At 30.3% G+C, this 26566-nt stretch overlaps 1 protein-coding gene across 4 annotated transcripts in view; it reads left to right on the top strand.

Moving 5' to 3' along the window:
• Nucleotides 1-26566, top strand: part of LOC118184286 (ATP-binding cassette sub-family C member 5-like) — a 181276-nt gene that overhangs the window by 121427 nt on the left and 33283 nt on the right. For all 4 annotated transcript variants that reach the window (XM_085815584.1, XM_085815583.1, XM_035353937.2 and 1 more), the window contains 4 exons: nucleotides 1273-1402; nucleotides 11819-12101; nucleotides 14777-14963; nucleotides 22350-22629. In XM_085815584.1, coding sequence (XP_085671710.1) covers nucleotides 1273-1402; nucleotides 11819-12101; nucleotides 14777-14963; nucleotides 22350-22629 — 880 coding nt within the window. The remainder of the gene's footprint in view (nucleotides 1-1272; nucleotides 1403-11818; nucleotides 12102-14776; nucleotides 14964-22349; nucleotides 22630-26566) is intronic.

Raw genomic sequence — 26566 nt, 5'->3', positions numbered from 1 at the left:
ATAATATCAGTATCTAAGCAGAGTTAAATCTTTTATACTAAATATGTTTCAACAAATAATTTTTTTTATTTCTTGAAAAAAATTATTTGGTGATAATTTATGTTATGACTGTAAATTATAGCATTTTTATCTCCAGTAATATAAACTTAATGAGGTGAGTGCTTTTTTGGAATTTTGATTTTACGGAAAGTGCATAGATTGATGCAGATTGTTAGCACTATTTGTGTTAAGTGATAGTATTATATACACATACCTTTTCCAATAATGTTGTGTATAAGTATATGAAAAACATTTCTAAAAAAAGCAATCTTTACTTTAACATGGTAAAGACGAAGTATTTAACCATTTGTCTCTTAAAAGTGGTTATTAGCTGTTTATTGAACTGTACTCTTAAGTATAGAAATAAATATTCTCCTGTAAAAAGTTATTTATTATTTTTGTTGTAAATACAGCTTTTGTGCTCATCTGATGCCTTTTAAAATTCTTAATATCAAAACTGCAGAAAATGCAAGTCGAAAAAATTTTTAATAAAATTGCATGTTAATTACTTCATGAGTACTACATGAGCTCTATATTGATCTCTGTCTATATGTACTAAGTACTAGATGAGCATTAGATTTATAAATTTGCAGTTTAAATAAATTCATTACCGAAAGAGAGTGTGTGAGTTTTTGAGCTGACTGTAATATTTACAAATAACAGCTTGCCAGAAACAGTACTTCCCTTTATCAAATTAGTTAATCCCCCTTCTAACTGGTAAAAAATGAAATTAAAGAGAAATTTTATCTCAAATGAATATCAAAATTCATAGAAGGAGTTCCTAAGTCTAGTGTAAGATATAATTTGCTGGTAATTTTCTTCTGTAGTAGATTTGATCTGTAAAAATATGCAGCTTACATACCAGTAGAAAAATGCAATCTATTGCATTGAGTAAGTAGTTATGCGATCGATTGCAGTGTGTCAAATAGTAGTAAGTAATTTACTCAAATTTTATTTGATTAATTAGTGAAATAAGTTATTTCTCTGAAATTCTGTATATTAAAGTTTGTATTTAAATGGAATTTCCTTATTAGGAATTTTAATTTTTTTGAGTTCTCTTAGCATTAAATGCTTGCAAATAATAACAACACAAATACTGATCAATGTTCTTATGTTCTTAGTTATAATTTTTCCTGTAAGTCTGTATATTTTATGTAGTCATTGCTAGTCATTTTTATTACATGTAATACTTTTTTATAGCAGTTTAAGACAATCATTTTCTCTCCCCCCTAGACCTCATTACGTGCATCTAGCAGTTTACATGATAAGATGCTCCAGAAAGTATTTCACAGTCCAATGCATTTCTTTGATACAACTCCAACTGGACGAATTCTTAATGTATTCACTCATGACACTGATGAAGGTATGTAAATTATATGCTCATCCTATGTATAGGAGAATTTTGATTATTGAGGTTTAGATACTATGGCAAGTGAATGGTTCTATCAATTTAATATATTAAAGATTAATATCAACTTTTAAAGTCCGAAATCTAGATTTCCAATGTCTGGAGACCACCAGACCATTTGCAAAAAATTTTCCCCTTTTAAAGTCTAGGAATGAAGAATAGAATATTCCTCACCCCCAAAAGGGGTATGCTGTGAAAGCAGCATTTCTGCAGACTGTCAAAGATTCCTGCATGTCACTTTTAAATACCTGCACCTTTAATCTTGCCCATTGACCACACTTTTGGTCCATGAGTTGTTAGAGGGGTTAGCATTTTTCTAATTACCTGGTGAATTGGTTCATAGATAGCATGAAGCAGTATGTGCTGAGAAAGATGACTATGAAATTCAAGGATCACAATATGATGGTTTGACGATAGCAATAATTACAATTCTGAGGAAAATCTGATGAAAGAATAATTTAAACAAGTGAAACCCCCAGGCATGTTTGCTGCTGGATCAATTTCTGTGCTGGAATTTCTTCCTAATAATGCAGTTTGGTTAGTGAGAATTGCATTTGCTTTGTTAAGAAAGCATCATTAATATATTCTTGAAATCCATCGAATAACACTCGAAATTTATCACCGTTTTTATCCGGAAGTGAATGGTGCGGAAGGTAAAAACTAGAATTAGCTGGAACATCAATTTTGTTTTCTGGATTGCATGTTAATTTCATATGACCAGGTTGTTGATAGTACTTTATAAATTTGTGATATTGTGTGGAAAGAGATTTATTCCTAACAAATTGACGTTCAGTGTGTTGTAAACATTGTACAGCAACATCCCTAGATGACCCAAGTTCACTGCTAGACCTACGAAATATAAACTTAACAACAAATCTACTTGTTGAGGCATTAGAAAAATTCTGCTTGAAATGATTTTCACAATCAATTTCTTCCTCTGTGTAAGGCTTTGTTTCTGAAATTTCTTCTAATTTTCAAAATTTTTCAAGCTGAAATTTAACATTGGTACAACTAGCATGATTAGATATAATTGTTTGTGATACACATTTTGTCTTGCCGATAATGACCCAACCAAATATTGATTCTAAGGCTGTTAACGAATGTCCCGGAACAGTTAAACGTCCATGAAGCATTATCTCGCCAAATACATCTGCGCCTAAAACAATATCTATTGAGCCAGGCTGGAAACAGTTTGCATCTGCCAACCACAAGTGTTTAAAAGCTGTCAAAACAGACCTATCAACTTGATATTGAGGAAGGTTGCATGTGATCTTGGGTATAATTAATGCATTAACTGAAATGCTTGCGTTTTTATAAAATGAAGATGTTACTTGTAATTGAACTGAACCTGAAACCTTACCAATTTTTTGCGAGCTCAAGCCATTTACACTTATGTTTGCACTAGTATGCTTTAGCTGCAATAAATTTACACAGTGCTCCTGAATAAATGAGCCCTGGCTACCTGAACCAATCAGCATCCTGCATTTATGTAAATCATTAATATCTTTAACATAAACAATTGCAGTACGCAACAAAACTGCTTGTGTGACAGGTACTGTGGGTTATTGCTGCTAATAGTAGAAGTTCTGTGTTCCTTGGGTGTATGACACTTTTCAGCATTTGAATTTTTTGAACATAACACTGTATTATGTGGCTGTGAACAACATTTACACATGCCTGCACGACATTTAAAAATGGGATGCATTTTGCTATCTTTCAAACAATTAGCACATAATTTATTCCTTTTTATAATATCCCATTTTTCTTTGATAAGAAGTTCTAAAAAGCTATCACATTTAGATAATTGAGAATGAGAATTACAATGAACACACAAATTAGCCACAAGTTGGGATGAAAAAGCGTATCTACCACCTGAACTGTGAGTTTTATTTTCAGAAAACAAGCCCGCCTTCTCCCGCTTTGTCAAAGAAGCAATAGCATTCACTCTGTTTAAAATAAAGAGTTTAAATTCAGAAAAAGTAGAAATTTTTTTTGTTTGTTCGCTCTAACGTCCATTCTCTTAGTGTTTCATGATCAAGTTTTCCTTTTAACAGAAAAATAATCTTAGTATCCCAGTGCTGTACTGGCTGTTTAAGGATTTTTAATGTATCAGTGCACTGTTGTGTGGTATCAATTAATCTCCGCAAACCTGAAGCTGGTTCATGTTTTAGAACAGGCTGTGAAATTAATTTATTTAATGCTGCATTTGTTATTTCTATTTTATTTTCATAATGTTCAGCGCTTTCGATGCCTTTTCATAATTCGCATTTGAAATTTAAACTGATTGTAGTACTTTTCATAATTCGCATTTGAAATTTAAACTGATTGTAGTAAAACAGCAGCTTCGCCTTTCACAGAAAGCTTAAGATATTGCAATTTTTTACTGTCACTTAATGTACTATTATTTCCAACACTGGCAAGAAATAAATCCCTAAATGATATCCAATCAAGATAATTAGAAGTAAACACTGGTAGTTTTACTCAAGGGTTTTAAACCATTTTCATTAGCATTCATTATATCTTGACATGAATTAGAAAGTTTTCTTGGTTCTTCCTTTAAAGTATTTTTTAATACATCCGATTTAGAAAACAGTTCATGCATTTCTATTTCATACTTATTAAACTCTGTGTCAGAACAAGTACCAAGAATGTTATTGTTTAAACTATGCACTTCAGCATCTAAAGCACTAACATCACTTTCATAGACTTCAATGACAGAAAAAGAATTTTCTTGATTTTGTAAACTATTTACTTGTGAAATAAAACGAGTTAACTTGCCCTTATTGATTCGCTTTTGTTTTAAAAAAGACTCCATATTTCCGCTGCTATTCTCACCACCCAGACACAAATATAATCTGTTTCCTTTGCAAGAAATATCCTGCTATTTTAGAACGTTTAAAATGTCTTGACACGTCTTCCAAACATATTGCTGGCTCTCGACGGACCATGTAAAGTGGATGGAAAGTAGACACACATGTTCATTATTGCATTTATCGAGGAAGAACAAGTTGGTACAATAGATATAGTTTGGCACTTGCAGGTGCCCTCTTGGAGAGAACAAAATCAAAATTTACATAAAGTGTGAACATATTGAACTGATTTTCTAAGTTATCAACAAATAATGGCAAAAATTTATTACCAGTACAAGTTCAATTATGTTGGTGAAACTGGTCTTTTCTGGAAATATGGTGCTTATCTCTTCCCATATGCAATTTTTAGGATGTATCTGTAGACAATTTTTTTTTTTTTTTTTTTTTTCAGAAAATTTGCCAAAAGATGTAGCCAAAAAAAAAAAAAAAAAAAAAAAAAAAACCGCATGCTGAAGAACATATCTTTAAGATACTATAGCAAACAGAATGTGTAAGTTGTGTAAATTTGGAGGATAATAATTTTGAAAGTTAAATAGAACCCGCTTCTTCAGCATCAGAAAAGGGGGAAAAAAATTGCTGAAAAGAAGGCGATCTGCAGCTTTTTTCTCCTATAGTTGAAGAAGTTTCCATTTAACATTTGAAACTACAGTCTTGCAAATTTATGCAACTTAATCTGATTGTTATTTTTGTAGTGTCTTTTAACATTTTAAAAGAGATTTTAAGGGAAAATTTGAACTGATGCTGCTCTACTGTGAAGTCATTTGCCTGTTCTCACCCTCACTTCTCTGAACCTTGTTATCAGTGATTTTGAAGAAACAATGTAGTATGCGATCTGTCACTTTTTGTTAGCTATTATTGATGGTACCATTAAAATTGCTTGTTTAAATCATTTCTTTTTCTTACTATCTTACTGTACATTTGAATATATTTTTTTTATTTTATGAAGCTACTGAAATTTAAATTTAATGGAATTAAAAATAATTGGTTATTAAATTAATTAATGGGATCTGTGCATTACATAAATTTCATTTAAATATTTTTAATCATTAGCCCAAAGGAATGTTAGCTCAGAAGGGCTATTAGTCACGAAACATAATTTTGCTTGAATTACTGTAATAGGCTGAATCGCTTTTCAAATTCTTGCACCAAATATTATCACCCTGTATTATTTTAACCCTTTCCAGCATGCTACTTATTAAAGTTGGAGTTTTGATTAAAACAAAAGGTAGGCAGTCTAATTAGGCCTAGAGGAGTACACAAGTAAAATTTTGTGAAGATAGCACTTATCGTTTAATTCTGTGGGTGTGCTCAAAGTTTGCACACTGATTGAATAGAGCTTCGAAAAGAGTGCTGAAACGAGTATTGTTGTCAATGAACTGACCGATGAGATGCGGAGAAACAAAGAATACCAACTCTCAGTTGTCCTAGATTATCGGTGAGCCCGGTCTAGGCACATCTAGGGTTCACCGTATGATTTTAGGCAAGATTTCAAGGTAAAAATTTAAAACTAATACACAATAAGGAGATTAGCATGCAGCCAAAAAAATGACATAGAAATTTCTTCTCGAACAATTCCTTTTATACCCTAAAAAATCTGGAAGATTTCTTTGAAAAGTGAGGGTCTTAAAAAACTAAACATGGCTAAAATACATGGACTGGTTTGTGTTGAGCTGCCATCTACTAAGAAGGTTCAGAGTAACCTATAGTAACCTATAAATACTTTTTCATTCAATTTTTCTGTGCATACAGAAGGAAATTTTTAGGTGTGTCCAGACTGGACACAATGTGCCACAAAGGGTTAAAAGAAATAAAAGAGAATGTGCATGAATGTAGGTAATGTTTGTTCCCATTGTGAAAAAACGATGGTACCAAGAGCTATCAAATTTTGAATAACATGATCCTCTACTTGATAGGCATCTGGAAGCCCAAATTTTAAATTTTGAATGTGTTTTGTTATCTATTTTGCATTCTGTAATACTTTAAAGAATTTGTGATCAACAAACTCACTGATTTCAAAGCAAGCAATGGCAACACTGTACAGAAAAAAATACATTTTTATCTCCAGCGTGCGAGTCTATGCTATTTTTAAATATTTTGTGATATTGCTGTTGAATTGCATTTTATGTGGTTTAAGTGCTAAGAGCATGATATTTAATAAACAAAGGTAAAACACAAAACATTGAAAAAAGCCCCTTTAAGCATAATATAAAATCTGAAAAGCTTTCAGTTTTTTTCTTTTTTTTTATTTATTTTCATCATGTTTAAAAATAACATCTTATTAGCATCATCCAAGAAATAAGTAACTGACCAAAAGTGGTAGATTGCATACTGCATCATTACTGATTTTTCTTTGTTGTTTTGGATTGAAAATAAAACTAAAAGGGATAATGTTTTGCAACTATGCCTGACATTCCAGAGAATTACAAATGGTCCTTAACAACTTCAAAGAAAATTATTTCGGTGTACATTTACAACAACATGGTTTTAAAAGAGATGAGGTCAAAACTGAATACAGAAATGCAGAATTTTTTTTCATCGAATTCCAGGACTTTCTTCTAACATGCTGTTAGTACACTGCACTGATTGCTTTTATTTGTTTTTCAGCTTTGTACAGTTGAAAAGAGACTGTCACAAAGTGATAAATAATGAGGATCAAAATTTGTATGCTTGAAGTGAATAAAACAACCATAAATATCTAGATGTCATCTGTCAATTTCTAGGCAAAGAAATGCATGAAAATGTATCATTCAGTCACTTCATTTTTCCTAATATTCTCGTTTCCACTGCTATTTATTTTAGCACGATGCGCTTTTGGATAAGTATAAAACTTGATAGTTATATCTTTTGTAATCTTGATTTCATCCTTTCTTTAAGTGTAAGAAATGATACTGTAGTAATCATTTTGTAACTAGTATAGAGGATTGTAAAAACTGTAAACTGAAGTGAATTCTCATAAAATATCCGACATATTTAGTGGGTTTGTTGAATACCTTAAAAAAAAAGTACATTTTCTGAAGCTTTAAAAGATCATTGAAAATATTTATGACTGCAGACTGAATTCGAAAAGTTGTTTTTCATAAAAAGGAAAATACTTGGGATTGTATTCACCTGTTCTGGTATCTTTTACACTGGATTTGTTTAAGAAAAGATTAAAGGGAAATATTAGGACAAGACAGTTAGTGGCTGATGTTAGCTGATTGTAAAAATTATTTTAAAACTGGGCATCTTGTTTTGGAAAGAAAAATAATTTATAAGCACTTGCTGAAAGCATTTGATTATATCCTTTTTTCTCAGTTTTGTGTTCACTATTATTTATTGCTTTTAGGGTCAGTCACTGTAAATTGTTATGGATATTCTACTTTCTCTAAAAATAATAATAATTTTATTAACTCTGTTGAGTGTTCTTATTTTTGTTTTTGATCTTTTTTAAAAGAAATGGTATGTTTATTTAATATGCATGCAAATATGATTTCTTAAATACGATAGAAGTACAGTCAAAAGTCTCTAATCCAGACTCGTCGGGACTTTGGCGATTCCGGATTGTCGGTTTTTCCGGATTATAGATCATCAGTTTAAATCTGGTAAGATGGCATGCAGAAATTATAAAATTAAAAATATGAAACCATAATTTATGAAATAAAGAGCAATTGTGATCTAAAGGGTATCAAAATTTACCAAAAAAAAAAGGCTTAATATTTATTTTTTACTTTATTAAACATTTCTTTCAACGCACGCATGCGTAAAGCATACATTACGCATAGTTGAAATTAGCGTATTATGCGCATGCGTGGACGCATTATGCGTTTAAGCATGCGCAAAAAGTTTGTAGCTTTGAGGTCCGGATTAAAGACTTTTGACTATATATTTTTGTAAATTTTTTTCTGTTAAAACTGTTGAAGAGTTTCCTGAAAATAAATGTTATTTGTGTAAAAAATATAATTTTTTTTTAAATAACATTTGTAGTGTTGCTTTAATTCAAAACACATTTTTCAAAATTTTAATAAATTAAACTAAATTTAAAATAGCAGTGGAAACGAGAATATTAAAGGTTAAGTGACTGAATGATACATTTTCATGCATTTCTTTGTCTAGAAATTGAAAGATGACATCTAGATATTTATGGTTGTTTTATTTGCTTCAAGCATACAACTTCCGATCCTCATTATCTCTACATATAATAAAAGAAAGAGTCTGTCTGTGTGTATGTGTGTATGTCTGTCTTTTGTTTGTGCTGCGCATAAGCTAATAGACCCATGGCTATGAAATTTGGTACATAGGTGCATCTAGACAAGAGCCAGTGCACCTCGAAGCAATTTTTTCGAAATTCGAATTAGAATTTTTTTTATTTTATGTTTTGTGACGAAATCGTGTCATTTTGTGACATAATGGGCTATAGGAAAGCAAGATTTTACTCTACACACACCATTTTCACATCGTCATGAAACGTAGGCACTTAGCTATTTTATGAACTTAAAATAAATTTTGTGTTTCAATAAATCGATTAAATATGAATTTATTTAACAAAGTGAGCTTAACACCTTTTCAGCGGGATTTTTTCTAAAAGAGTTTATTTTTAAAAATGTACAGTTTATTTTTCTTTGATTTTTGGACACATTGAACTTTCATCCTAGCGACTGCTTTTACAAAAAGAATTTTGGAAAAATTATAATATTTTCATTTTTAAAAAAGTTTTTAAATGAACTTCCGAGTACACTTCTCACAACTCACATCTTTAAAAATATGATTTTGGCAACAATTTTCCTGTCTTATTGTTGTTGATAGATTTTTGATGAAATCCCATCATTTTGAATAGTTTCATTCTTTTTGAGATATGGGTTTGGCAACAATTTTTCATCGAATTTTTAATGTCACTGTTTTTTTTAAGAGATTGGCATATTTCATTGTCATTTACTATATACAGTCAAAAGTCGTTAATTCGGACATCCATAATTCGGAATGATCTATAATCCGGACATCAAAACTAAAAACTTTCTGCGCATGCGCCACATTGACACATGCGCAGAGGCGTTCACGCGTGCGCATATGAGTGTGCGCAAGTGCAGAATACGTTTTCGCGTGCGCATTTTATGTATAATGGACGTATAAGCTAAAATTATCTAATTATCTATTTCAGTTAATGTTGATGATTGCGTTGTTCCTTAATTTTCGAATTGCATCCGGCTTATTATTTTTTGCAGACTGTAAGAGCAATTTTATAAAAGTAAGCTTAAACTTTCGATTATATCAAATAGAATTTCCGATATATATTTGTTAATATGTAAAGGATCTAAAGCGAAAGTATGTTTTGAAATCCGAAATCTGTTTATCAATTTCACACCGCTGATTGGAAGTTGATCTGTCAGCACTATCCTTATCTTCAGGGCAGATGATTTTATTTTATTTGGTTTATAATTCCAACTAAGTGTAGTATTTCATTTCGATGTACTCCGCCTTTGATATGATTTAAATCAAGTTCCTCGTCATTATAATTCGCTTCCGATAGCGAAGAAAAGTGACAGAGGTTATTGAAAACAAAAAAATTTCGATTGACAAATTAGTCAGTGTTCTTGACACAGCAATTATAGGACTTGAACGGCGGAACTTTGTAACTGAACAAGAAATTATGTCTGTTTAATAGAATTAAAGAGAAAGTATTATCACATGAAACGAAGCAAAACTTAAACAACTTACATTGAAAGAAATGTTTAATAAAGTAAACAAATAAATATTAAGCTTTTTCTTTTTGCAAATTTTGATACCCTTTAGATCATAATTGTTCTTTATTTCATAAATTACGGTTTCATATTTTTAATTTTAGAATTTCTGCATGCCATCTTACGAGATTTAAACTGATGATCTATAATCCAGAAAAATCAATAATCCGGAATCGCCGAAGTCCCGACGAGTCCGGATTAACGACTTTTGACTGTATATATATATATATATATATATATATATATATTTTTTTTTTTTTTGATAAAGTTGTTCTGCAGAGTAAAATTCTGAGCGAAATTTTATGTTTTTTGAGTTGCTTTCATGTTATTTTTTGCTTATTTTACTGTTTGTAAGATATTGAAAAGTTTTGCATGATTTTTTTTTCTTCAACGGAAAGTTCGTTAATTTTTTTATTAGGATAATTAATATTTGTATTAAGGGATATAAATTATTTTGAAAATACAAGATAAAATATTATTAATTATACTTTGCTTTTCAGAATTTTTTGTTTTTTGTATTCTTTTATGTTATTTATTGCTCATTTCACTGTTTTTAAGATATTGAAAAGTTATGAGTGATTTTTCTAGGAAACAAAGTTCTTAACCTCCTTTATACCATTTGAGTTCTTAAGATTTTGCAAAGGGAAGTTGGTTAATTTATTATTAGGATAATTAATATTTGTATTAAGGGATATTGCTTATTGTAATTTTGTTAAACATAATAACCTTTTTTTTTATGAAGTTGTTCTGCAGAGTAAAATGCTACGCAGTATTTAAATTTAACGTTTGGTGTTCCCTTCAGCCATTTTTCTGGTTCCAGACGAAGCCAGACGAAGGCTGGCAGCAAAGCTGCTAGTTTAAAATATATACTTGATGGAAGATATGTGAAATGTAAATGTGAACAAATGTCCCAAAAAATTCATCTTCAGAGGCATCAGTATTGAGAAAAATAGCATTTTAGGCTCCTTTTTAATTGGTTAAACAACCAGACAGAATTTGAGCCCGTAGGTGTACTTTTGCTTTTTACATTAACTGATATTTAAAAGGTTTTTAGGATTATTCTGTAGAATAAAGTTTCAACTGTTTCATTCAAAACAGGATATAATTAGTCTTTTCAAGACATTTTGTGTATTTATAGACATATTTGCAGTCTTTAAAGGTACCAAGTAGTTATAAGAACTATAAAATTCAAAATTATTCTTAAAAAATTATCTTTGTAATCTGTATGTATGATTACATTTTACATGATTGCATCATGCAAAAATATATTAAGTTTTCTCCATAGTAGTTAGCTTTTCTTAATTGGTTTATTTAACCATGAGAGGAATGCAAGTTTTATTTTTAATTATTGATTCATTATTGATTAATGATATTTAATGGAGAATTTTAAATTAGTTTAAAAAATAATGAATGAATGACAATAAGAATGTAAGAGATCATATTGTATAAGAAGTTGTCAAATATTTATGCTTCTCTCCATCTATGTCAATTACAGAACTGTGGGGAAACATATTTTTGAAAATTTGCTATATAACTTCAAACAAAAAATTTACTTTTTTTCAAAAACCCTCAAATATTTAAATCATATTTTAATTTAAGCATTATAATTGTTTTCGTCTTTTGATTATATAAAATTTATTTATTTTTTCCTTTTTCGTTATATATTTTACATGATTTTCATGCAATTATTATGAAATTTTATTGATGTCTTGGATTTTTTTTTCTTAAGTATAAATAATGATTAATTCTTAGGTATAAATTATAATTATTTTTTTATTTTTCTTTAGTTGACACAAATATGCCAATAATAATGGTATCGTTGCTCCAAAAGATTTCTGCATTACTATTTGCTCTGCTGATAGTCATGGTTGTTTACTACTGGTTTGTGATTCCTCTGTTATTACTGGGTGTGTTATTCTTTTTTCTACAAAAGATGTTTAAAGTTACCATGCGTGACTTAAAAAGGTTTGAAAACATATCAAGATCACCAATCTTCAGCCATGTTAGGGCAACTGTGCAAGGTTTATCTACCATTAGAGCTTTTCAGAAGCGAGATGACTTTTTTGATAGGTTTGTTAAATATATTCTTAGTTCAATGTGATTTTAATTAATGGTAATATATTTTTAAATCTTATTTTATGAAGATAAATTTTATTAGTAATATTAATAAATTGATTACAAAAAGTTATGGATATTCAATGATCTTTCTTAAATGAGGGTTGAAAAGGGCAATGAATAAATACTCAATGAATATTATTAGAAAAATGCAAAATAAAAATTACAAATGAAATTTAATTAGAGTATTATAAATATTTCGGGTTGGAGGTAACAAAAGATGCTTGCTGACATTTTATGGAATGTTGTACAAAACTGCTAAGTTATACTGCAAAATAGTTTGACATCTGAAACAGACCCACAGAAGAAGTCATTGAATTCTGTTATTGACGGCAGAAGGCTAACATGAGAATTTAAGAACTGATATTGTAAGGTATTTCTCCTGCCTTCTTAGCAAATCCTTCTTGGCGTAGCAGTCAGCACACTCAGTGCATATTTGAGAGATCCGTGGTTCAATTCCCGCCAAGGGCATTCCTCATTTTTCATGTCTCCTGCTTTGAAAAAAACTAATGTCTCTACTGTGGCACCCGAACTAAAAAAAAAGTGGTGGATGACGATTCTTTACCACCAGGATTTGGCAAAGCTATTTCTCCCACCTTCTTAGCATGCTCTCATGGTGTAGTGGTCAGCATGCTCGTCATGTATTCAAGAGCTCTGAGGTTCGAGCCCGGCAAGGGCATTGCTATTTTTTCATTACTTCTGCTTCAAAAAAATCGTAATGACTCTACAGTGTAATGCTGCTGATATAGGATTTAAATTTGGAGAACTTTAGTAGGCAAAATAATAATTTATCTTGGTTGTGTAACTTTTAGAATGGCATGACATCTTGTAGTTGTAACTCTGAAAGTAGAAATCATGGAATCAAATCCATGGAATAGTATAAGATAATTTTTAGTGTACATTTAACTTTTGATTTGTTGAGAGAGAGGAAAAATTTATTAAGATGGTTCTTAATTCAGGTTTAAACATGATACATTTTACAAAATGATAAAATTTTTTATTTTTGTGCTGCAATATCTGTTTTATATACGAACATGCAACCAAAAATTTTTTTTTAAATGCGTGTTTAATATCGATTTTGTTTTTACTTATTTTTGCCATTCTTATATCAGCACTAGGAAATGTATTAAATAAAATAATCATGCTTTTTTTTGTTGTACTTTGTCAAACCTTCTTTTTGTCAACAAAAATGACATAATCAAAGCTGCCAATCTTCTTGGTAAAACCAGGAGATTCCTAATTTTTCATCATATCTTCCAGCATCCTGGTAGATCTGTAAATTTCAAGGTTTTTAATATTCTCAGATTTAGATTTTATGTATTCAGATGTTGTTCTAGAATATTTGTTGATGCTGAGTTTCGAAAAAAAAGAAGTGCTGTGAAAATTTGTCCAAAAAATGTTAAAAAAAAAAAAAAAAAGCTAGGACACTGGTATTATCATCTCTAAATGAAACTCATGTTGTGCAAACTCACTTTTTCATAAATGGTTTTCAATGTAGTTTTTTCAATAAACTTTTATTTTGAAATTTTGTAATTTATTATAGAGATTTGTAAAGTATTTTGAATATTTTACTGATGTTTACTATGCATATATTTGTATTCAATTTTGGTGTAGTCAAAGGAGCAAAAGATTGGTTTGCTATATCCGATGTGATAAGAAAAATGGACTATTTCACAAAAAATGTGTAAAAACCGAATGATGAATTCTTCTCCCCCCACAAAAAAATTAATATTACTATACTACCAAAAAAATTAAAAAAAAAAAAAAAAAAAAAAGACGTGAAAAGTAAATCATCTACCAAAAAAGTGAATAAATTAAAATCATTTTCGTATTTACCAAAAGAAGTAACAATTAAAAGCCATTGTCACATTTAACCAAAAGAAGTAGATAAATCAAAAGCCATTCTCATTTACCGAACAAAGTGGATAATTATAAAAAATTAATTACAGCTATTATTATCCATTTCTTTTCTATGCGTTAATAGTTTTACACTATAGCTGAGTTGTCAACTCTTCTGATTTAGGCGAAAGACTTCAGATTTCCAACAGTACTCCTGCCAGCCTGATTTACAAAAAAATTTTCAATCAAAAATAATCATCTAAGTTCATCATATTTGATTTTCATGTCTTTGTAGGTTTGCTATAACAGCATAAAATAACATTAATTGTGTAGGAAATTGGACGGGCAAAAAAGTTAATTCATATTCAGAATAGTTGGTGACTCATTAGAGCTTGGTTTTTTATAGCAGGATTCAACTGTAATAATATTTGATAGGTAAATATCTGGATTTACTTTTGTTTAAAATCTGTAAGTGATTATATTACTTTTATGCATGCATTTATATGCACATTAATTATTAATTTTATGTTCATCATATTTTTTGATAAATAAAAGCTTTATTCTTCTACTAGTGTTCTTATGATGTAAAATTCTAAGAAAATTATAATATCTGGTGAAGCTGGCTATAAAAAATATATTTTAAAATAGAACTTAACTTTAAATAAGGAATTAAACATTGAATTACATTAAAATCATGTTTAAATTAGATATTGTTTGCTATATTATAAATTTGTGTGTTTATTTACCTAATATTTGCTTTTTTTTTTTTTTTTTTTTTTTTTTTTTGCTAGATTTACACAGTTGGTGGACCAGCACACTTCACCCTTTTACTTGTATTATTGTTCTATGCGATGGCTTGGAATTCGAATGGACTTTCTGTGCCTTCTTATAGCTTTAATAACTTCCGTATTTGTTATATTTTTTAGAGATAATGTGAATCCAGCATTTTCAGCTCTGGCTCTTGTTCTGGTCTTGCAGGTAGTTCTTCTTCCTTCTTTCTCAATCTTTAAATTTATTTTACTATTTTGCATAAAGCCTAATGCAGGTGCATCTTCTTCCTTCTTTCTCTCTTTTTAACTTTTTTTAACTATTTTGGATAAAGCCTAGTAACTTATGATGTTGTTCATTTATTAATAAATGTTCAGATATATAAAATCAAAGTCAAGTTTTCTGCTTAAACAAAAACATATCATTAAAGACACTGGTAGTTCTGTGCGTGTTCACTTTGAAAATAATCCGACCTAGTACACATCCTGTTTGAAAGCAAAAATTATTTTGGTGGATACATTTGTTTGGAATGCAGCTTAATTTCTTTGAGTCTTGACTACACACATTGCAGTTATTTATATCTTTCAAGAAAATGCTATGACAAGTTTTGCATAAAAGTGTGATAATAAATGTATGGCAACCTCAGATAACAATTTTGCATTCAGCCATATATGGCACCGTTTCTATCAATTGTCTTCGATATTCTTGCTTATGAATCACTGCCTTCTTGATTAATATTGTGGTTAGTGACACTGGCTGCCATATCATTGGGCCCAGTTTTGAATCTTGGAGAAGGCATGGATGTTTGCGATCTGTGCAGCATGGGATAGGAGTATTCAAAATACTGGTAAGCTGAAATCCTTTCAAGTTGTTAGGTGCTAAGGTCAGATGGGTTGGAGACCCTTGAACCATTGTTCATCAAAATTGAGGTGGAACTGCACATTTGGTGTGGTGGGACTATGCTTGTATGATCAATAGTGACATTCTAGTGTCCTGCCTACTTTTACTTATAATGTGGGGTTGCTTTATTTATTCTCTCATACTTTTTTATTCATTTTAGGAATTATTTGAACATATTTTGTTATTGTTGTTCTGTTTTCGTACGGTTATTATAACAGTACAGTATGTTATTCATTGTTCATGTTATGTTATTATTTTTAAATTCTTCTGTTATTATTTTAACACTCAACCAGGGTTGGATTTAGACTTAAGTATAAGGCTCTAAACTATTTGAGATATGGGGCCCTTTACAGGTCTAGATATTATATGTCAGTGCCAAATATGATTTTCTCATGCCTAGAGGGTTTTTTGAGAGGCCCCCAAGAAAGCAGGGGCCTTAAGCTATAGCTTGTGTAGCTTATACGTAAAAGTTGCACTGAACTCAAAAGTGTTAAAATAATAACAGAAGAATTTTTTATTTTAAATGGATTAATTATTTTCCCTTTATTTTGTTTGGAAAATTTCATTTGGTATACATCCAACTTGGTGTAAGGCCAAAGATCTAGCACAGATTAATGATGTATACTGAGCTACCATTTTACCTTAATGAAATTGCCTGATTCTTAAATTTAAATATTTTAACCCATTTATGCCTACTGTTCCATTTTTATAACATGCCTCACATAAAAGTTATTTTTAGCCCACGTGTTCAAGGTCGCACACATGGTTTGATTTGTGATGTCAGCCAGTTTGTAAGGGCATATGGCTTTGCTTAGAACGCAGAGTTTGTCACTCCTGCATATATTTGGCTGCTGTGATGTTGTGAAATTTTGGTCTTCATTTTTGTCAAGGTTTTTGTAGATTCATCTATAAACAGATAACTATAACTCTGTTGCATTATACTTTAAAAATTTAAAAAAAAAACAATTGCATTATTATTCAATAAGTTACTCTTTATTACTTCAAAAAGAAAATAGAAAAGCTATTAGTTTTGAATTAGTTATAGGCTTGAAACTTCCAGTGTTCCATTTTTGGAACACTAGGCAAAACCACTACCACAAGAACGCATATATTTTCTCTTCATATTTTTTTAGTTGAAATGATTTTCCAAGACACAAGATGTCCGAAATAGCCTTACATGAGTTAACTGATCTTTTAGAGACGTGTGACAACATAGAAGCAAGTGCCATAATCATAGAACCACCTGAAAATGCTACAGCGTCTGTTTCTGATGAGGACTCCGGTGAGGAAGATGCGGGAACAATAAATAATCTGCCTGGTTCTTTGCTGCGCGCACCTGCTTATCTTGTTCGGGATGGTTCTTTTGATGCTGACTCTGACCCAGATGATCCTTCATATTTCCCTAAATTTGATTCTCCTGCAGATGGGGTTCCATCGACTTCTTCTACTTTGCAACAATCACTTCTAACAAAGAAGAAAAAGCTCGAAAAAGTTGTACGAAAATGGGAAAAAGCAAATCTAAATGTCCAACCCATATCAGGAAGAATTACTCAGTTACCAGTTACCAAAGTAAGAACTCCTACAGAACATTTTGAACTTTTCCTAAATGACGATGTCATGGAACTCATTGTAACATACTCAAATTTATATGCTTCAACTAAGGGTGTAAACCTAAGCTTGACAAACTCTCAATTGAAATGTTTCCTGTTGGTTCGAACCCTATCAAGGTAAAAATCTGGCAAACAAATATGAGGAGTATGGTGTTGGTGCTTCTGTTGTCTTACGGTTTACGGATGCACTAATAGAGGAGCACCCTGGGCAGTATCATTTTGTTTTTGATAATTTTTTCACAAGTATTGCCCTGCTTGATAAACTTGGTTCAATGGGTCATCAGGCAACAGGCACAGTTAGAAAAGGTCGTATTGATAAACCACCATTGCAATCGGATGTTGCCCTAAAGAAAATGGAAAGAGGCTCATTCGGTTATTGAGTTAATGGCAAAGGCAATATTGTCTGTAGATGGCATGACAACAGTGTTGTGACTGTTGCATCATCTGGTGCTGGTGTAAATCCACTGTGTCTTGTAAATCGTTATTCACAAGAACAAAAAAAGAAAATCCAAGCTTAGCAGCCAAACATGATAAAAGTATATAACCAATTTATGGGAGGTGTGGATAGAGCAGACGAAAACATTGACAAATATAGAGCATCAGTTTGTGGAAAGAAATGGTATTCAAGTCCATAGTTGTTCTGTTTCGAAATGGCCTTACAAAATGCTTGGCAATTACACAAAACTTATGATGCAAAACCAATGGATCTTTTAGAATTCCGTTGTCGTGTAGCATGCCATTATTTTGAGACTCATGGTCATCCTGCAGAACCTGGCAGGAAAGGAAAACTCTCTCAGAAGCGAAACATTGATTCACGCTATGATGGCATAAATCATAGGATCATAAAGCAAGGAAAGCAAACTCGCTGTGCTCAATGTCATAAAAACACTACTTTTCGATGTGGAAAATGTAATGTGGCTTTACATGTTAAGTGTTCTTCCAATTACTGTACCGAATAATGGGAATAACCACATTTTTAGAGGTAACCCACGATTTTATACATTGTAACATTATAGCAATGGTTTTGCTTAGTGTTCCATTTTTGGAACACTTGTAAACTAATTAAATAATTGTTTATAACTTGTAAACTAATTAAAATAAAAAAAAATTCTTCTTCAAATCATTGTTTATTATATTTTTTTATCTAACATATAGAAATTTCATGCAAAAATTCCAATTTTTTAACCTTCGGCATAAATGGGTTAATATGAAAACTGAAAAGTTATTGGATTAAAAAGATTTACATCAGTTTAAATAATTGACAAAGTATACCTTTTACATAGCATACATTTTGAGTGAAACACAAAAGTGCATTTTGAGAGCAATTTTGTTTTCTATTTTTCTTCTCTACATCTTTTAATTTCCATTACAATATGTATTTGATACCATTTAATTTCTGTCATTTTATGTATTAGTTAGCTTTTAATTTTTGTCATATTAATTAAAGTAGTTAAATTAATGTGCACATCCAATTTTGGTTTTGCTAATTTACCTTTGAAGAAGCATTTCCTCTTTAAGTGTTGAGGCAAACATATAAAGTTATGCTAATCAAAGTAAAAAAAATTATTACTTATTGAGGGATATAAAAATAAATTGCTTGATGTTATACTAGGAATCAAGCATTTATATAATAAATAACTGAAAGTCCAAAAAAATTTGAATTCCCAACCTTGGTTGTATTTTTTGCACCCTGCAAATTCTCCTAACATAAAATTTGATTTTAAAGAGCCACTAATCAGTGCATGCCCAAAGGAATTACAGATGGGTCAGAAATAGATGAAAAAATTGAGATCAGCTTGTATTTTCCATAAAGCCAGAAATCTAAAAATACCCTGGAAAAGAAGCCTATAACCAGAGAACACAATTTTGCAGGTGGAAATTTCAGCAATTAGAAAGGCAATAGAAATTCCAATTAATAATAAACACACTCAGCTCGCAATTCAATAAGATTCTCTTTCTTCAGTACATGCAATAGCAAACTTCAAACGTCATTCTCCGACAGCGCAAGAAATTGTTCAGCTGTTTCAAAAAAATAGTCAAATTAAAATTTACAAGTTTGAATGAAAACATATGCAGAGAATGTAGGAAACAAAAACGCTGATTCCTTTGCTAAAGATGCAGCTACCTCTTCTGATTCTAAAGATATTTCATAAGTATGTTTTCATGTACTCAGTTTAGGTTATAAAATTACTTACATTACATAATTAACATTACAGCATTTCTTTCATTTCTTTAAATTTTCTTTTTGGATCTTACAAGTTGATTGTTCCATATGCTGATAAAAATATTGTACCCAAATATTGTATAACATAATTTTATATTTAAAATATAAAGTTGTTATTTATGATATATATATTGCATTCCTAATTTTAATTTAACCCATAAAATAGCTTTAGATTTTTCAGTAAGGGGGGAAATATTATCTTTCTAGTGTTAATGTGAATTAGAAAAAGTAATTTCTAAGTTTTATGCTGCATATGTTATTTCCTTCTTAGAAATGGTTCCATAAAAAAAAAAAATTGCACTAGCACTCTGTGTCACCAACCATATGATCCTGCCTTTCTTACATCACTAATGCATACACAGTCACACTAAATTCTAGTCTGTAACAATTGAAAAGCTGTTTTCCAGTAAGACTCATGTTACATGCATAGCTTTGCAATGCCAATGTTCAGTTTAACGAAAATTGCTAATGAACAATTTGATCTTCCATTAAAAAAAAATCCCCATTTTTTATGCAGTTATTGCATAAAATCTGCATAAAAAATTTTGTTTCTAGACATTAGCTGGAATTTATAATTAAAAAAAAAAAAAAAAAAGTTGTGATGAAGATTCATTTTATCAGTATTTTGAAATATACCTTGTGTCTTAGAGGTATAATATAATAAAAGATTGTTTTTTGAATCTAATTTTAGTTTTGTAGATCTGTTTATGAATATAAAAATCAAAATCCTTTTCATGCTTCTTTTCTTGTTGAGAATTAAGGTTATTAATTTATCTTATTTTAGATCACAGATTTTATAAATAAACCATTATTTACCATATTTTGCATGATGATATTATATGATATTTTAGCCATGCATGATGATGAACAAGGAGGGGGGGATACAGTAGAGCACCTGTAAATACAGTGGAACTTTGAACATCTAAAGTTCCACTGTATGTTTTTTTTCTTCTATTCATCATATGGGGCTAAAATATCATTTAATAATAATAATAATAATAATATTAACTATGCTAAGAGGAACATCTGTAAATACAGTGTAACTTTGAACAGCTAAAGTTCTATTGTATTTACATATTTTTTGTAGATAACTTTTCTGTTGTGTTCTAGAAATTTTCCAGTTACTGTCTTTATTCTAACGATTTCACCGATAAGCTCTGAATTTCAACAGTTAAAATATCTTTGTAATTTCTATAAGTTACCTGTGTATTTGAAGAGTTTTTTTTTTTTTTTTTTTTGTAGTTATTTCTTTGTAGTTAGGTGTAATAAACGAATTTAATTATAAGAACATATTTTTTTCATTTATCATATTATAAAAATTCTTTAGTAGAAAATAATGATTTTTTAACATTAATGTATGATAGTGCATTTTTTATGGACTGTTGACATTATTTAGAAATCTCATATTTTTATTATTTGTGATATAAAATTGCAGATGAATTCTGTATATTGCAGATGAATTATTTAATCTATCATTCTCAGTACTTTTTCCCTTTTTGTGCATTAATTATCATATTCCTTTTAAATAAAAGCTTATTCTCTAAAAACTTTTTTTTTTAGTTCTGTTATATGTTCTGTTTTTATCTATGATGAAATTTTTAGTTATTATCAAGTCACAAGCAATTTAAGAAAATTATGAAATAAAGAAAAATTAATGTCATTCAGAGAATGAAGAAGTTGTTTTGAATATTGGGTTTTGAAAATTGGATGTAATAACAGTATTATAACAAGCATTTTACTTGAAGCTAAAATGAAGAAATGTTGCCAATTTGTCAAAGTGCATCAAGATGGCAAACTTCGTTGTTAATTGCATCAAGGTGGCAAATTCAAAAGTAATTTTTCTATGAGAATTTTTTTTTTCCTCCTGTCTGCTTCAAACTGCAGCACATCAAAAAAAAAAAAAAAAAAAGAGTAGAAATTCACTCATCTAATATTTCTTTTATCATCCTTGTTTTAAAAGAGTGTTAAAGGTTTATTTTATAATCTGTAAAAATTTCAAAACTTTGCTTCACACATATTTTTAGATGTTGAAATTTTGAAACCATTAATGTCAAACAGTCTAAAAATCGAGCAATTTTTCAGAAAATCAAAATTTGCAGCTAAATTAGAATTGTCATACATGTTTAATTGAAATGATTTTTTTCCATTGTATTTGATGATGTAAACAATAAAATTATTTTTTGCTTAGTTCATTCATTAAATGAAGATATGTGTCAAAAGTGGTTTAAACATTCAATTAAAAAATTTAAACCAAATTTTGGAAGAAAAAAAAAAAAAAAAAGACACAACTGGATTGCATTGTCATTGACAGATAGCGTGTGTACAAAATTTGAACTCGACAGCTTATCGGGAAGTAGGTTAAAAGTCACTGACAAAATTTCCTCCGCAGTGAAACATTATGAGTGAACTGAATAAAATAATGAATTTTTAATTACTGAATTATTATTGTTTAATCTTCATTAAACAAATGTAATAACTCATAATTATTACATTATCTATGATATGATGAATAATCTCTGTGGGAAATAAAAAAAAATGTGAAAGCATGTTTTAGAAAAGTAATAATAAAGAAATATTAAACATTAAGTATTTTAAAACAAACATTTAAACATTAAGTATTTTAAGTTTGAAAAATATTGCTGTCATTAACATTTTAATTGGAAGTGTCATTATTGGGAAAAAAAAAAAAGATATAATGCAAGATACTAAAGAAAAATGTTATAATATGATTATAAAAATTCTTTAGTATTTGTTGAGAGCAAGGGATTCTTCTATTAAAATATCAGATTTTCTTTTATATTTACATATGTGCATATTTAAAATGTAAATTAGGTGCTAATTTTTAAAATACTTTTCTCTTAGTTAAATAGTACATACCAAGTCATTGTGAAACATGGGTGTGATTTGGAAGCAAGATTCACATCTGTGGAACGCATTCAGACATATGCTGAAGAACTTGATGTGGAAGCTGCTCCTGTAATCGAAAAAACAAGACCTTCCCCTGACTGGCCCACTCGAGGACGAATTACTTTTAATGATGTAAAAATGCGTTACAGACCTAGTCTACCTTTGGCTCTTAATGGTTTAACATTCAGCATTGAACCTCAAGAAAAAATTGGTATAGTAGGCAAAACAGGCTCTGGTAAGAATTCTTTTTGCTTGAATGAAAAATATCATGTCAATGTATTTTCTAAATGACTATTACACATGAGTATGCTTTTTAAATTGTTTTTCTGTGATTAATTTTCTTGAGTTAATTATCATTTCTTACCAGTTAGAACTTTCTGTAAAAGAGCATTCAATTAAATATAACCTGTTCATCTTTAATTCTATGGGCAAGAGAAAAGCTGAAATAGTTGTCAAGATATAGATAGCTTCTATACACGCTATGTTTTGCTATACTGGTGTCCACATTTTCTTGATACTAATCCATATGTAACAAGGATAGTGCAAAGCCCAAAATACAGATACTGATGTCTGGAATAATCCAATATCCAGGCCTCTAGACCAGCGTTTCTCCCCTCCCCTAAAAGTCTAGAAAGATGAATATAATACACAAGCAGGTGTACGATCACTGACATTAAATTAATTGCCATTAGTTGCAATGATACTTTTGGCCTTAAGTAGTTCTTCAAGTAGAGGTTAATATTTTCCTGTATGATACAAATAATGATTGAAGACTAAAACATATTTGTTTGGAGTAGAATGTCACTAATACTGGTCTTCTTTTTTTGGCATAATAGCAAGATGGCAGAAAAAATTAGATTCAGAATAAATTAAGTTAGCATGACAAAATGTGCTCTTCCTTAATTAAATTAATTTAGCATATTATTTTTTATTACACAATCTCATCAATATTAAATTTTCCATTATATCAGAAAGAGTTTTCAATTCTAGATGTGTTTGCAGGATTTGGAAAGCAAAAAAATATGTGGTACTTACCTTCTATAACAGCCTTGGTGAAAGAAAATATAGCCCAAGTCAATTCAGGTTTAAGAAAGTGTGATTTCAAAATCAGGCAAAACAGCAACATTATTCTGATGTGGATTTTAAACACTATAGAAGGCAAGATTTTGTGAAGAAATGTGGAAAAATAAAAAAAATATAAAAAATTATTTAACAGAAGTTTTCCATTCCAATGATAATGCACCAATCAGCAATCAACTAATGGATTGCAAAATCTGTAGAATGATTTTTAAATCTGGAAACTCGCTAACAAAAGGGAAGAAAAATTTTTGAGAATGAAAAGATCTTGACTGACAGTTTAGTGGGAATACTCGACACGGGAAAGAAAGTATGTATGTTTATAAAACATGTAGAGACATTAGGTATTTTGGAAGTAGGAGTGATGAAAAATGAGCAATGCCCTTGCCGGGAATTGAAACGTGGACCTCTAAAATGCGCGCCCAGCGTGCTGACCATCATACTATGAAGGCATGCTAAGAAGTCGGGAGAAATACCTTATATACTCCCCTTTTTAAAGGGCGACTAGGGTTTTTAGGAGACCCAAACACCAAATCCTGGGTGTGGAGAATCATCATCCACCACCCTTTTAGTTTGGGTGCCACTGTAGAGACATTAGGTATTTTTTAGAAGCAGGAGAAGTGAAAAAAGAGCAGCGCCCTCGCCAGGAATTGAACCACGGATCTCTCAAATATGCGCCCAGCCTGCAGGCCATTACGCTATGAAGGCATGCTGAGAAGGCGGGAAAATGCCTAATAAACGAAAGAAAAAGTTATTAGCACAGAGAACAAAAGAGCGTATACAACTTGCATTGAAAGAAATGTATAATTAAACAAATAAATAAATATCAAGCTGCTTTTTTTTTTTTTTTTTTTTTTTTTTTTTTTGTAAATTTTGATCCCTAAGGCCATAAATCCTTCATTATTTCATAAACAACTCTTTCATATTTTTAATTTTCTAATTTCTACATGGTATCGTACTAGATTTAAAAGATCCTAAAATACGAAAATTTTCGAAATTTGTAATAAAAGTTAAAAACAGAGTGTTGTTAAGTGTTTTTAACTTACTTTCATACAACAATATGTCTGATATCTAATTTTCATTAATTTTTCCCCCCTTTTCTTCTTCTCTTTCTCTCTCTCTCTCTCTTTTTTTTTTTTTTTTTTTTTTTTTTCGAATCAGCAGTAAAGTTTTTAACTTTTAAGTAATGTTATTGTTCTTTCTTGTTTCTCAGTGTTATTGTTCTTTCTTGTTGCTCCTTTGCTTAAGTTGTATATTCAAAAAGCCATTCTTGGTCATCATCTCTGTAGTTGCTCCAAGGATAATCTCCCTCATTCTATACAAAAGCACTGATGATGAGGAAAGTTTTGTTTTCATCAACAACAGCCGTAAATTTTCAGACTAGTTGTTATCTGTATCAAACTTTGAATTATCTCTTAATCAGTGAATACAGCTGGGATTTTTTTTTTTTTTTTTTTTTTTTTTTTTTTAAGTAAGCGCTTATTAACAAAATGATGGTATTTCTGTTCTCAAGCCCATTTTTTTTAAGTACTTTTAACAGTTACAATAAATTTGACTCATTATGCAGACTTTTTAATCTCTTTGTATGTCAAAGTAATAAATGACTTTTGATAAATTTGCTGTCTTTGCAGAACACTGCTTTGCAATAGGCACTTCTATGTCTTTTTACCCTTCCCTGATCTGCTATGGCAATGCATGTCGTCACCATAACATAGAGCCTATTTTCCCTCTTCATTTAGAACTATTGTTACTCACCTTGGACTAAGAAGAATCAGCTTTGTAGACAAACTTTATTAACATTCTAAAGCATGAAATATTATTTAACAGAAAAATACCGACAGCACAGCATGGCTAAGAAAACTGTTCAGTAGTAAAACGAAAGATGTTGCCACTAAAAAAATTATCATATATTAATGATAACAAAGAATTAAAAATGGAGAAAACAAAGAAAAAGAAAGAAATGCAAATATTAAATACATATCCAATCATACTTCCAGCTCTGCCACTATATTAAGAATAGATCATTTCCGATTCAGTGGCAATGGTAAAAGTTTTACTATAGATCTTTTAAAATGTCCATTGATAAGTTCTTACTGTAACAACTCTAATAGTGCTATCTTTTCCATGATGGATTTCAGCAATGCGCTTTAATGGCCAAACACCAGGAGCATGTTGTCCTCCTTGATTACTACAAGATCACCTACAGACAAATTTGGAAGTTGTTTCTTCCATTTATGTCTTTGTTGCAAGGAGTTTTAATACTCCTTATAATATTTTTTCCAAAAGCTTTGATTCATTCACTGTAATAATACCCATCATTTTAATAAAGTGGGTTTAACGTTAGAGAAATCTTCTTTTGGGATTTAACACAGCTTCAATTAGAGTTAGTAGAGTAATTAATTCCTCAAATGTTAACTTTGTCTCTCCTGTCATTCCTTTCAAATGAAATTTCATGAACTTAAACCCAGATTTCCACGAACCACCAAAGTAGGGAGAAGCCAGGGGATCCATTTTCCATTCCATAGTATTTTGAACCAAGTAGTTTAAAATCAATTCATTGCTGTTAAGTGAAAGTTGTAGAGTATGCAATTCAGACAATTTTCTTTTTGCTGTTGCAAAGTTTATGCCATTATCCGAACACAAGTACGGTGGTGTACCATGCCTTGGTACAAATCGCTTAAGAGCAACAATGAAAAAATCTGCAGTTAAGTCTCTAACTGGCTCAATATGGTAAGCTTTGGTAGCTAGACATACAAACAAAGCTATACAACCTTTTGTGTTCTTAAAGCAGTGACCTTTCTAACATTTCAAAATTACAGGACCAGCATAATCAATATCTGTGCTAAAAAGGGTCTCTCAAGTGTTATCTTTGGCAAGTTCCCCATTAATTGGTCATTAGATGATAATTTATATTTGTGATAAACAATACATTTATGGATAATAGACAATTTCTTACCATTTACAACCCAATAGTTCTGCTTTAAAATATTAGCTAGTAAACTGAGCGTTGCTTGCATATAAGTTACATGATATTGTTTAACAAGTAATAAGGCAATCCTGTGTTGACACGTGATAATTATAGGATGTTTGACATT

This window comes from Stegodyphus dumicola, chromosome 4, assembly GCF_044657685.1.
Source record: "Stegodyphus dumicola isolate Sdum_Otavi_A_Nest chromosome 4, ASM4465768v1".
NCBI classification, from domain to species: Eukaryota; Metazoa; Arthropoda; class Arachnida; order Araneae; family Eresidae; genus Stegodyphus; species Stegodyphus dumicola.
Note: the sequence above shows the minus strand (reverse complement) of the source record. Positions and strands in the feature narration are given on the sequence as shown.